Source organism: Chroicocephalus ridibundus, chromosome 22 (assembly GCF_963924245.1).
Source record: "Chroicocephalus ridibundus chromosome 22, bChrRid1.1, whole genome shotgun sequence".
NCBI classification, from domain to species: Eukaryota; Metazoa; Chordata; class Aves; order Charadriiformes; family Laridae; genus Chroicocephalus; species Chroicocephalus ridibundus.
Window position 1 is genome coordinate 5,927,993 of NC_086305.1, and position 10,183 is coordinate 5,938,175.

The window sequence follows — 10,183 nt, forward strand, 5'->3', positions numbered from 1 at the left end:
ACTCTGTCTTTCAACAGCCACCTTCCAGATAATTCGGTTATATGAAAAATAAAGAGATAAAGAGTACTGTGGTCTTAAGATGCAATACAAGAGAACAACCTTTACTTTTCATACAGAAATACTAGGAAAGAAGCATACGTTAACTGAACTCATGATTTATATTGTATCCAACGGGTCAGAGCTTTGAACAAAAGCCAGTCTCAAAACTGAACAAGTACTGATTGTCACTCATGGCAAGTTACACTTCAAAGGGTAAAGCCCAGAAGAAAACTGCTATTCTGTAATAACCACGTGCTAGGCAATTAAACGCTGTACGGTTACGGTCTTCCTCGCCTTGTGAGGCCACCTCACCTCCCAGCAGCACATTGCTGGGTTCCCTTTGCCATTTGTGAGAGCAGAAAAGTACAGAAAAAAATGATGCAACTGTGCCAACTCTGTCATTTGCTTCTGTTTATCTGCCGGGCAGCAGAGAAACTCGAGTACTTCTGAAATGACTGAGTCAATTATTTCCCAGTTTTACACTATTCACTCTCCCCACTGCAGGTTTTTCTACAACTGGGGAGGGCAGAGGAGTGTTGAGAAATCGGAAGTCTGCTAAAATTTTCAAACCTTTTCTTCACTAGAGAAGTTTCTGTAAGTAATTAGTCATCCCCACAAACATTTCCCAACAAGCTGCATCGACAGCATCTATTAAATCAGAGAAAATCCCCTAACCTCTGCCACCACTGCCGAATATCTGGGCGATTACTCAGGGTGTGAGGAGGTTTTGCCTGGCAAAGTCAGCTCCGCAGTTTCCTCCGCTCACCACCCCCTCCTTTGTACCAGCGGGGCTGCCCTGGGAAGGCAGCATGAGTCAGATTACAGATCAGGGCGGAGGGGGGGCCGGCTGTGAAAACACTGGAACATTTTTTTCCAGCCCAGATATTTTCAGTGATCCAGTTCGCAGAGACACCCCACACACAGCTTCACAGCAGCAGCACCACAGAGGGGATGCCACCACGTGTGGCGGCTGGGGACAGCGGGCAAAGGGACACCCCACCTTCTCACAGAATGATAGGGGTTGGCAGGGACCTCTGGAGATCATCATGTCCAAGCCCCGGCCACAGCAGGGTCACCCACAGCAGGTGGCACAGGAACGCGTCCAGGTGGGGTTGGAATGTCTCCAGAGACGGAGACTCCACCAACTCTCTGGGCAGCCTGTGCCAGGGCTCTGCCACCCTCACAGCAAAGAAGTTCCTCCTCGTGTTGAGATGGAACTTCCCATGGTCAAGTTTGTGCCCGTTACCCCTTGTCCTGTCCCCGGGCACCACTGAGAAGAGCCTGGCCCCATCCTCCTGACACCCCCCCCTTTCAGTATTTATAAGCGTTGATAAGATACCCCCTTAGTCGTCTTTTTTCCAGACTGAAAAGACCCAAATCCCTCAGCCTTTCCTCATTGGAGAGATGTTCCAGTCCCCTCAGCATCTTTGTAGTCCTGCAGCTCAAACTGATCCAAAGGGAAAAACCACACACATCTGCAAAATGTGAAACTGGTTTCCAGCAGCTCATCCTGCCGGGGTGTAACAGAGTGTGTGCTAAGGAAGGGCCGCATCCGTGCAGGGGGAACAGCAAGAGCAAGCGGCCGGGGGAAAGGAAGAGCAGCCGCCCTCAGCAGCGGCCTGCAGCTCCAGCAGGTTGGGTGACACACTGAAGGGATCAATTAGGTCCAATTTAGGATCTTCCTAAATTGATCTTACTGCACTGTGCTATGGCACTCAACTTCAGTGACCGCTCCCACATCTACCTCACTGTCTCCAAAGTCAAAGCTAGTCATCAGAAAAACTATTCCCACTAAAGCTGAGTGACACACACACATACAACACATTAAATTCTTAAACAAGGTTTGTTATTCGCCTCTACCGTTGATCTTTAATTTTAAAGGTGACACTCCCTGCTGGGCTGTGATTTTCATTATCACTGCCTGCCCTTGAGCTTTTTGAGCACAGCGCATTCCTTTGGTGACAGAACGGTATCAGCTGTATCACCCACCAGTGGAGAGAGGAAAGAAAAGAAAAAGCCCCACCCCACACACATGCTCTGCGCCCTTCCACCTGTACAAAGTCCAGTATTCTCAGGCTCATACCCATTCCTCCTCAGCAGCACACACGTACACCTCTCAAACAGCTGCAGGGTGATGCTTGGACAACGCTCAATTAGCAAATGAGAATTTTTTGCCATTACAGCTGAGTGGAAAGTCAGCAGCAAAGAGAAGGAACACAGACAAATCAATGAATTATTCAAGCCAGACTTAGCATCACAGTTACTAATTTGGAGGCTTAAGCTTCAGCAGCTCATGGCAGAGGTACCTCACCCTGGTAAGATGTGCACAACCGGGACTGTCCCCTCCTGGGACAGAGTTGAGGGCCTGAGATTTCCAGGCTGGAAGATGGTAGAAGATACTGGAGCATAAGCCTACCGAGTTCCACAGGGGCTTGCCCATCAGTGCCCTGGGCTGCAGGAGGAGCTCCCAGGCACTATCACAAGAAGTCAAACAGGAAGGGGAGGGAACACAACAAACAAAAACCCGACACACAGGGAGGTTTGCAGTTATCTTTCAGGGGAATGCTATTCAGCAGGCGAACAACAGGAAGGCCTACCAGGAGAAAAGAGCAAGGCAAGACAGGCAGATGTCTAATTCTGGAACTTGAAAGGACTTGCACACTACTTAACATGACAGGCAGCGAGTCATTTGCAGCCATCCAGGTGAAGGACACAGTGCCACGACAGTGTCAGCCACTCAAAGTCAACACCAGTCGCACCCTGCTCTCATCACCTGGCTGTGCCTCCCCATCCCCCCTTTGTCACCAATGCTTACTTTGATCACACTGCAAACCCATTCAGCGCAAGCCTAAAGGAGAGGAGATAAATGAGCCACAGTGTCCTCTTATTGATGCACGTGCTACCAGAGAACAGGCTTTTCCACATTCACAAACTCCTACGTGGCAATGGGGTGCAGCTCAGCAAACATCGATTTTGGTGACAATAATCAGCTTCAGCAGCTCTGAAGCCTCCTGTCGCTCAGTTCTGTATGAAAGCAATCCCTCTGCCAGAGATATATCAGCAGAACCATGCCAGATCAGATTGCAGAGCTGATCCAGATTTTTTAAAAAATAATGAAGAAATAAGAAATACACCCCCCACACCTTTTTTTCCCCACACACACAGTAGGCTGGGATTCTTTAAGCAGCAACTGTTGTCAAGGGGAGTTCAAAGTACAACCTCAGACAATTCACAGATTAAGCAGAATTTATCATGGTATGAAAAATCCCAATGTTCAAATCTAGTACAGATGCATATTTAACTACAGTAAAAGTCAGAGACAAGAGAATTAACCAATTTAAGGACAATTCTCTGGAATAAACCTGAACATCTGAAAGTCTTAGAACTATAAGGGGCATTCACCCCTTGTATCCATCAGAACTAAGTACCGAGTCGTGCACATCAATACCTGAAGTATGACTACAAATGCCATACCCTATTGGCATTAGCCTATTTACAACTACTTAGATCCATTAACTCTGCTCGCTCACCCATCTGAGCACATCGCGTACTTCCTTTTATCCAGGCCTGTATCTCACCCGATATCAAAATCGAAATTTTTAACGCAGCATCACAGGTTTCTGAGAACCTAACACAAGGGAAAAATGGAGCAGGTATGTGGGAGTCAAGGAGTTAAACGGCATACAAAAGAATAAACTCACTGCAGCTCTGATTAAGCGGGGCACTCATAAAAACAGAGGTCAACATCAGAAAATATTTTGTGAGTCATGAGGAGAGATTACTCACCATGCACTATTCAACTTACTCATCACAGTGTGCTACGGACAGAACTGCTCACCATGTATTCATTAGGAAACCGTGGCCTTTCCTTTGAGAAAAGCAGAAGGCGGGGGAAAGAGTCATACTTTCAGTTTTGTGTGTAAGCCAGTGGGAGGCTGTATCTGCAACACCAATGCTCTCTCCTCCCACGGCCCTAATTAGACTCGGAGGGAAATACATGTTTCACATCACCCTCCCAGGCTCTTTTAGCATCCCAACAAGCACCAGTTTGTCAGCTGAGCTATTATGCAAACTCAGCAGTCTGAAGAGACCCCACTTTTCCTATTAAACATGAAATAAGCAGCAGTCCTGCAATAAACAGACACGTTATTAATCCAGGCATCCATTAATACGAGATTAGATCCTTAGCCTTTTACGCAGCAATACCGATGCCGCTAATTTAAGATGTAGTAAAAGCATAAAAATAACCAAGTTACTCAATACAGGGTTACATCACGCAGTGGCGCCCATCCACAGCAGGTCTACAACACCACTCAGCCTCTGACGTTAGGAGAGATGATTCCCTGCCATTCCTGGCCCTCTCACCAAAAATAATTAGCAAGGACTGGGAGCTTCCCCTCCCCTTTCTCTCCAGCTCTCTTTGGAAAAACATATCTCACGGCATACAACAAAAAGCAGCAAGAATGTTGCTAAATAAAACTACTTGAAGGCTATTTTTTACCCACACACACAGGTATCCCACCTTGCTTCCTAGGAGCCGCGCAGCAGAAAGAGTGGTGAAACTAAGAAATGTTCTGCTTACGTCAAACAGAGCTAAGCTCTAAAACCACAACGGTACATACAGCCTTGCTGCCAACTCCAGGCTGAGCCAACGAGGGAAAGAAAGTCTCCGGTTCAGCAGAGTACAATGTTAGCAGGCCAAACGCTGCCATGTAGAGAGGAGGATTTATTTCTAAAGCTCCAGAGTTCATCTGCTGCTGCTGCAAAGGCCAGCGCTGGCGAGCGGCGTGCGTGTGTGGATGCACGCCTGCCCCCGCACGCAAGCGCACGCTTCTCTAGGACGCGGGCGTGATCTTCTCACCAAATTTCTGCAGGAGGGAATATTGATTGGCTCCAGATGAACCATCCACTTCTGTACGACGGTGGAAAAATTTGCAAGGCAAAGAGGCCAGTTTAATGGGCAGGATGTTCGGGTTTTGTGGTATTTCCTAATACACGCAGATAGCACATATGGATAAGCGCCCCTGCCCGTTGCATTTGTGAGTAACTGGAAAAGAAAATCTATGTATTCTGCCATCTCCAGAACCGTCTGCCCAAGTTTTCCTAAATTAACTAAATCCTGATTTCCCACGCTGCAAACAGCATTAAAACACACATTTTAAGGGGTGGGGGGGTGTTGGGTTTTTTTTTTAAGCCTGTAGGAAGTTTTGTGAATAAACATAAAGCCATTCCTTCCTTCCAGATTAATCCCTAACCTATGTAATCTTTAACCTACGCTTCACACAACCCGCTTGGAGACACAAGTTAATATTTGACGGCATGAAGAAAACTGAACCGGTCATCGTTATACTTTCAGTTTCTGTCAATTTAAGCAGAGCGCGCGCCCGCCAACACGCAGACACGAATGACAGAGCTGCCCAAACAGGAAAGGCTGCATTAACCAGTGTGTGCTGGAGGCTCCGGGAGCAGCCGATGAAAATAGCACGCCAGCGTACATGGAGGATGTTTTGGAAACCACGGATACAGCAACAGCACCAAAAGGCAGGCAGCAGACATGAAGGCACAGCCATCTCTCCCCTGCCACAAGCGATATATTTCTAATCATTGACACACACAAGCGCGTTACGATTGCCAAGTGAGCAACAATATCAGCAATATCAGCTGCCCCAGCCTGTGTGTCCCAGCACGTTCTCCCCGCGAAGCAGCACACGTACAACAGCAAAGCCTGAAACACAAGGAGTAATCAACAGGACTCGGGCCAAGTAAAATATATATAGAGAGAGAGAGAGAGAATTTTTTCCCTTTACAAACTGTTCTCAAAGGTGCTACAAATAGGGTGAGAAACCGTTCAAGGATTGGCACGAACCCTACATTCATACAAAAAAAAAAAAAACAAAAACCAACCCTCTCAAGCCTTTTGCCTCTCGTGAGATTTTCACTAATTCGAACACGGACATTGTTATCAAGGTCACACATCTCTCGCTCGGAGCTCAGGGAAAAGTCAGGCAAGTTCGAAAAAAAAAAAAAAAAAAAAACCACCAAAAACTGCCGCTCACGTAACTAAGCGGGGACAAGTGACATTTTATTTGAAAGCATGCGGAATACGGCTGCCATCAACTGACAAACCTGACTTGAATTCTGCTCAGGCGAAATAAGAGCAGCTCCAAGGGCACCCGTTCGGGGGAGGCAGCAGCACCGACCCCACCAGCCCGGTCCCCACCACAATTAACGCTTCTCCCCTGCTTATTTCCACTCCTCGCACTGCTTTTTTGGGGTGTCGTCCCCCCCCGCCCCGACCACCCCAAACCATCGATAATTTAGGCGATATTTATCCGCCAGAAAGCCCTCTCGATGCCACCCCGCTCCGGTTATTAACCAGTTACACGAGCCGAGCTCAGGAAAACACGAAAACTTTTCATTAACCAGTCCTCCTCCTCCCCGCCCTTAAGTTTAGTCAACCAATTATAAAAAGAAATTGGGGATTTGACTTCCCGGCGAGCAGCAGCCCCCCGGGCCGGGGGAGCCCGGCAGCCCCTCACCCTCCGCCGCCGGGGGGCTGCTCCCGCCGGGGAAGCGCTACCGGATAAATAACGCCAATTCCAACGGGGGAAGGACCCCCATTAACAGATTGATTAACAAGTGACAGAAAGCGCTCGGGGGGGAGCCGGGGCGGGCTGGGGAAGGGAAGGGGCCGGGGGAGGCGGGCTGGGGCCGGCGGCCCGCGGGGCTGATCGGGGCCGGCCGGGCCCGGGGAGCGGGCGGCGCTGACAGGGCGCGGGGGGCAGGTGCCGGGCCGGGGCCATACTCACGTAGACGGGCAGCGGCCAGGGGTAGACAGCGGGCTCGGCTCCCACGGGCGACTTCAGCCGGAGCTCCAGCCTCTCGCCCATGTCGGCAGCCGGAGGAGGAGGCGGCGGCGGCCCCGCACCATGCTAGAGGGGCCGGCCGGGGTGGGGTGTGGCGGCCGGGCCCGGCCGGGGGGCGTGTGCGAGGTGCGGCGGCGGCGGCGGCTGCGGGGGGCGGGAGGGGGGAGAGGCGGGGAGGGGAGGCCGGTGCCGGCGGGGGCGCCCGCTCCCCTCAGCCTCCCTCTATTGTCGTTAGCGGCTCGCGGGGCTCTCCGGCGCCGCCGCCATCTTGGGCCGGCGTGAGGCGAAGCACAATGAGGCGCCGGGGCCGGGCCGGGCCGGGCCCGACCGACGCGCCAGACGCGGGGGGCGGGGGCGGGCGCGGCCTGGCGCTCCCTCCCCCTGTCCTCAGCTGCCCTCCCCGCGCGCGCACCCGCCCCTCGCGCGCGCGAGCCCGCGCCGCCACCCACGCGCGCGCCCGCGGGGGGGGGGGGGGGGGGAGGCGGGGGGATGGAGGAGGGGGGAGCGGGAGCGGGGGGGCGAGGCGGGAACGGAGCGATGCGGGGACGGGGCACCCCCGGGAGGGTGCGGGGACGGGGCACCGCGTCCAGGTGAGGGTGCGGGGACGGGGCGCTCCATGGCACGGCGCGGGGCTGGCACGCGGCTGGCACGCAGCGCTCGCACGGCCGTGTGAGCTCCCGTGTGACCGTGCGAGGACGGAGCTCCCGTGTGATGGTGCAGGGACCGAGCTCCCGTGTGACGGTGCGAGGATGGAGCTCCCGTGTGATGGTGCGAGGACGGAGTTCCTGTGTGATGGTGCAGGGACCAAGCTCCCATGTGACCGTGTAAGGACGGAGCTCCCGTGTGATGGTGCGAGGACGGAGCTCCCGTGTGACGGTGTGAGGACGGAGCTCCCGTGTGATGGTGCAGGGACTGAGCTCCCGTGTGACGGTGCGAGGATGGAGTTCCTGTGTGATGGCGCGAGGATGGAGCTCCCGTGTGATTGTGTGAGGCTGGAGCTCCCGTGTGATGGTGCAGGGACCGAGCTCCCGTGTGACAGTGTGAGGACGAAGCTCCCGTGTGATGGTGCGAGGACGGAGCTCCCGTGTGACAGTGTGAGGACGGAGCTCCCGTGTGATGGTGCGAGGACGGAGCTCCCGTGTGATGGTGCAGGGACCGAGCTCCCGTGTGACGGTGCGAGGACAGAGCTCCCGTGTGATGGTGCGAGGACGGAGCTCCCGTGTGATGGTGTGAGGCTGGAGCTCCCGTGTGATGGTGCAGGGACCGAGCTCCCATGTGACAGTGTGAGGACGAAGCTCCCGTGTGATGGTGCGAGGACGGAGCTCCCGTGTGATGGTGCAGGGACCGAGCTCACGTGTGACGGTGCGAGGATGGAGCTCCCGTGTGACGGTGCGAGGATGGAGCTCCCGTGTGACGGTGTGAGGACGGAGCTCCCATGTGATGGTGCAGGGACTGAGCTCCCGTGTGACGGTGTGAGGATGGAGTTCCTGTGTGATGGTGCGAGGACAGAGCTCCCGTGTGATGGTGTGAGGCTGGAGCTCCCGTGTGATGGTGCAGGGACCGAGCTCCCGTGTGACGGTGCGAGGATGGAGCTCCCGTGTGACGGTGCAAGGCTGGCACGCAGCGCTCAGGTGGCCGTGCAAGGCCAGAGCACAAGGCTGGCACAGCGCTTGAGTGGCCCTGCAAGGCTGGAACCCTTCATGTGACGGGATGGGGCTGGCAGACAGCGCTGAGGGTGGCCGTGCAAACCTGGAGCACCCATGTGATGGTGTGAGGCTGGCACACCGCATTCAGGTGACGGTGCGAGGCTGGAACCCTCCATGTGACAGCACGAGGCTGGCACACAGCATTTGGGCAGCCATGCAAGGCTGGAGCTCGGCATGTGACAGCACAAGGTGCGCACGGTTCACTAAAACGACGGAAGGAGCCCGTGTGCCACATGGCTGCTGGTGCAAAGTCCGCACGCAAGAGACCGTGTGAGCTTTGCACGGCGCCGCAAGGTCACAGCGAAAGGCGTGACACGGCCGGGGGCTTCCCCTTGCACATGGGCGAGCGTGCCACGTGGGCACGGAGGGAGCCGGGCAGTGTCCTGGGTGAGGGCTGGCATCCCCCTGTCCCCTCTTGTCCCCCTCTCATCTCCTTGTCCATCCTCATCCCCCTGTCCCCTCTCGTCCCCCTGTCCCCTCTCATCTCCCTGTCCCCTCTCATCCCCTGTCCCTCCTCCTCGTCCCCCTGTCCCCTCTCATCTCCCTGTCCATCCTCATCCCCCTGTCCCCTCTCGTCCCCCTGTCCCCTCTCATCTCCCTGTCCATCCTCATCCCCCTGTCCCCTCTCGTCCCCCTGTCCCCTCTCATCTCCCTGTCCATCCTCATCTCCCTGTCCCCTCTCGTCCCCCTGTCCCCTCTCCCAGCCTGTGGTGCTGGCCCTGGGAAGCTGCCCGGGGGGTGGCCAGGGGCTGAGTGACACCATCCTGCATCTCTATAGGTGCAGGAACGCATCCTGTGTCCCCCCCGGGAATGGGCGGACCTCAACGACATCACTTTGCATCTCTATAGGTGCCCAGCAGTGGCCGGGAGCAGAGCGATTCCATTTTGCATGTCTATAGGTGCCCAGGCACCTGAGTGCATGTCTATAGGCACCTGGCAGCTGAGTGATAAAATCAGGCCTTTTGGGTGCTAATTTCCCTTATCTGGGGACATGCGGATGCCCTGGGGTGCGGGGACATCTGTGTGCCCTGCCACCCTGTCCTGGGATGTGGGGACATCTGGGGGCTCTGCCACCCTGTCCTGGGATGTGGGGACATCTGGGGGCTCTGCCACCTTACCCTGGGATGCGGGGACATCTGTGTGCCCTGCCATCCTGCCCTGGGGTGTGGGGACATCTATGTGCCCCGCCACCCTGCCCTGGTGTGCAGGGACATCTGGGTGCCCTGCCACCCTGTCCTGGGATGTGGGGACATCGGGGGGCTCTGCCACCCTGTCCTGGGGTGTGGGGACATCTGTGTGCCCTGCCACCTTATCCTGGGCTGCGGGGACATCTGTGTGCCCTGCCACCCTGTCCTGGGATGTGGGGACATCTGTGTGCCCTGCCACCTTACCCTGGGGTGCGGGGACATTTGTGTGCCCTGCCACCTTGCCCTGGAGTGCGGGGACATCTGGGGGCCCTGCCACCCTGTCCTGGGGTGTGGGGACATCTGTGTGCCCTGCCACCCTGTCCTGGGGTGCGGGGACATCTGGGTGCCCTGCCACCCTGTCCTGGGATGTGGGGACATCGGGGGG

The 10,183-nt window shown here is 55.1% G+C and overlaps 1 protein-coding gene across 7 annotated transcripts in view; it reads right to left on the reverse strand.

Moving 5' to 3' along the window:
- DOT1L (DOT1 like histone lysine methyltransferase) overlaps positions 1 to 7,235 on the reverse strand; it is an 80,249-nt gene extending 73,014 nt beyond the window's left edge. For 3 of the 7 annotated variants that reach the window (XM_063357797.1, XM_063357793.1, XM_063357792.1), the window contains exon 1: positions 6,849 to 7,234. In XM_063357797.1, the coding sequence (XP_063213867.1) occupies positions 6,849 to 6,929 (81 nt within the window). In that variant the 5' untranslated portion in view covers positions 6,930 to 7,234. Of the gene's footprint in view, positions 1 to 6,848 lie in introns of all 7 variants that reach the window. The other 4 variants (XR_010073912.1, XM_063357798.1, XM_063357795.1 and 1 more) reach the window with 2 other exon arrangements.
- Positions 7,236 to 10,183: the final 2,948 nt, after the last annotated feature.